The sequence below is a fragment of the Adiantum capillus-veneris genome, chromosome 3, assembly GCF_014529385.1.
Source record: "Adiantum capillus-veneris isolate H3 chromosome 3, ASM1452938v2, whole genome shotgun sequence".
NCBI classification, from domain to species: Eukaryota; Viridiplantae; Streptophyta; class Polypodiopsida; order Polypodiales; family Pteridaceae; genus Adiantum; species Adiantum capillus-veneris.
Window position 1 is genome coordinate 19,824,098 of NC_140933.1, and position 3,166 is coordinate 19,827,263.

The following is a 3,166-nucleotide window of genomic DNA, read 5'->3' on the forward strand; positions in this document are numbered from 1 at the left end:
ACCTATCGTCATTTATAAAAAGAAGAATTTTACTAAAAAAAATAGCCCCTCTAACACTAGAGGAAAAGCATAAGCCCCCCTTCAACACTGGAGGGGATAAAAGTGGCGGGGGAATTAGGGCACATTCCTTATGGTATTATTAAAAATGTGGAGAATTGTGCCAACTCCACACCATACTTATGTATGGTTTTTTTTTTCCACAACACAACAGCATTCTGTGCACGATGTTTGCACAAAAAACACTAGCATTCTGCACGTGCATGTTGCTGAATTGTACAATTTACTACAACAAATAATTCCATGTTGTCAATTAACGTAAACCTTTTGCATTGCCTTTTTAATTGAGAAGCCATATTTCCTTTAGTGATGAAGATTGCTCATTTATTATGCAGCACTATGATGTTATGCAGCACTATGATGTTGTTGATGAAAATCTAGGGATCAATTGATTTCTAGTATATTGTTTACTATCATCAACTTATCCTTCCAAGTTTAGAGGTCGTTTTTTTTGTGTACATATCAATTTAGGGTATTAAGAAGAAAAGTGAACTTATTTTTTTTTGTGCATATCAATTTAGCGTCTTAATAAGAAAACCGAATTTTATTCCTATTGTTGAGTAGATGTGAAGGCCTGTATGACTCTCCAAAAGCTTGATCACTTCGACATCAATCGTCCTCTCGATTGCAAATGTCGTACTCTCCCATTCCTATATGACACTCCAAAAGCCTAATCCCGTCGACATCAATTGTCTTATTGATTGCAAATGTCGTCATCTTCCATTTGTGTACGTCCACGTGCATGTTGATGTATTGTACGATTTAATGCAACAAATAATTCCATACTGTCAACTAATGTAAAACTTCTGCATTGCCTTTTTTTTACTAAGAAAAAACCATATTTCTTTAACACTCTGCCATTGGTCGGTGATTTAGTGATCAAGGTTGCTCATCTATTATGCAATACTATGATGTTGTTGCTGAAAATCCATGGATCAATTGATTGCTAGTATATTTTTTAGTGTTATCAATTTACCATTCCAAGTTCAGAGATCGTGTTTCTATACATATCAATTTAGGGTCTTCTCTTGTACATATCAATTTACGGCCTTAAGAAGAAAACGGAATTTTACTTCTGTTGTTGGGTAGTTGTGAAGGATTGTATGACTCTCCAAAAGCCTGATCACTTCGACATCAATCGTCCTCTCTGTTGCAAATGTCGTGCTCTCCCATTCACACACTGTAGTCACCATCTCATTTGTGCACCCCCTGTCTTAAACTATAAAATTAAGCTTAGTTCTGCTGTGGCATAAATATAGGGACCTATATGATCATTTCGACATCAACTATCTTATCGATTGCAAATGTCATCTTCCCTCATTTGTGTACATCCCCGTCTTTAATTGTAAAATTTACCGCACACCAAAAGCATGATTGCTTCGACACCAATCGTCCTCTCGATTACAAATGTTGTTGTCTCCCATCCAAACACACTGTGGTGATTGCGTCGTTTTTACACACCCCCCATTTTAAACTGTAAAATTGCAATTAGTTATAGAACTCAATTGTTTAACTTGGCGACCACAAAGATCCGATCCCGTTCTACAACATTGGCTATCATTTTGACCCCCCCCCCCCCCCCAATGCCGTTGCGCCTGACCGAGCCACTTTCTATTAGTTCCCATTGTAGGAGCACAATTCCCTTTACTTATTACCCTTAGCACGCCATCCAACGTGAAACAATTGCACTTCCTAGTAGTTTGTACGTGGAGGGCCCGTCCTAGGTTACGAGCATCGATCTTGCCCAAACATATTGCACTGCTTTATCAACTATTTGATGTCATTTACAAAATTCATTTATAGACACTAATTTATTTAGTACAATACTGGTCATTGATGCAAGAAATCTAGCTCCCCTTTTGAGCTGTGAAGTGATAAATTCTCTCGCCAATACATCATAATGTCGTTTGAATGGTTGTAGGTAAAATGCTTCCCGATCAAGCAGTGCAATTGAAAAAGAGATTACGCACACAATTAGTGCGTATAGTGGATGCCCTCACATTAGACGAGATAACAACAACCTTGCGAGATGAGCGGCGCTTGCAGGCCTTGCTCTCTGAAGTGGTCCGCTCAACAGCCTCGAAGTTTGAGGGCGCAGATATTAGTGACGTGCAGCATCTTCTCTTTAGTATTGTTGGAGACATGCCAAAATGTGCTATCGACCTGTGAGCTGACTTACAACAGGGCATACAAATGGAGAAATTACAACATTGGTATAACTGTTGGAAGATTGAAAAGGAAAAATCCACTCGCGCAAGGAATATTGACACACAGAACACCTTCAGTAAGAAATGATACCAGAGGATCGATGTCTAGTCTGCACATGCAGAAAACTGTATTGAACTCATTTTGCTCTGTTACCTTGGGCATTCCATTTGAGGCTATAAAACGAGGAAGGAAACTAGGATCTGGGTCATATGGAGACACTTATGAATGCAAGATCGAAGGGATTTCTTTCCTTCCGTCCAGCAATGTGTATTGCTGTAAGGAATTCAAAGGTCAAGCAAAACAACAATTCAAATCATTCGCAATCGAGAGCAGTGTTGACCTCAATCACCGAGGTATTGTGCATGCTCTTGCACATACAATTCAATCACCATGGATACTTATATTTCCTTATTTCAATGGATCTTCCCTTGGTGATTTGATGGAGTGTGTGCCTACACCTTTTGGAAGCATCAGTGAAATTGTACTTGCGATTGGTGATCAAAAACACAAAAAACCAACTGAACTGGAGTTGCAACAATGCAGGCTTATCATCAATCATGCTTCGTCTTTGATTCATGCAGTAATAAAATATTTGGCATTTACACATGAAAATGGAGTTATTCACAATGACCTTCACCCTTGGAACATTATGCTAGACTTCACTAGAGAGGGAATACCAAGAGTAGGCATTATAGATTGGGGTCTTGCCCTTCGACCACCGTATGAGAGAAGACCAACAAATATTCGTAAGCCAAAAGAGCATGCCAAGAGGCCTTGGCAAGCAGCCGAACTACTGAATACCAGATCTACATGCCCTTGGAGCAAATCAACCGATGTATATGCACTTGCATGGGTCATCAATCAGCTCGGTATTTTCTGCAACGAATTTTGTGTGTATTAA

At 39.2% G+C, this 3,166-nt stretch overlaps 1 protein-coding gene across 1 annotated transcript; it reads left to right on the plus strand.

The window, feature by feature from the left end:
- The first annotated feature begins 2,365 nt into the window (after nucleotides 1-2,365).
- Nucleotides 2,366-3,166, plus strand: LOC147460569 (aurora kinase-like). Its single transcript, XM_086503369.1, has one exon. The coding sequence runs from the start codon at nucleotides 2,366-2,368 to the stop codon at nucleotides 3,164-3,166; it is 801 nt and encodes a 266-aa protein (XP_086359495.1).

Excerpts from the sequence above, each read along its gene's own strand:
- LOC147460569 (XM_086503369.1), top strand. The coding sequence starts at position 2,366 with ATGTCTAGTCTGCACATGCAGAAAACTGTATTGAACTCATTTTGCTCT.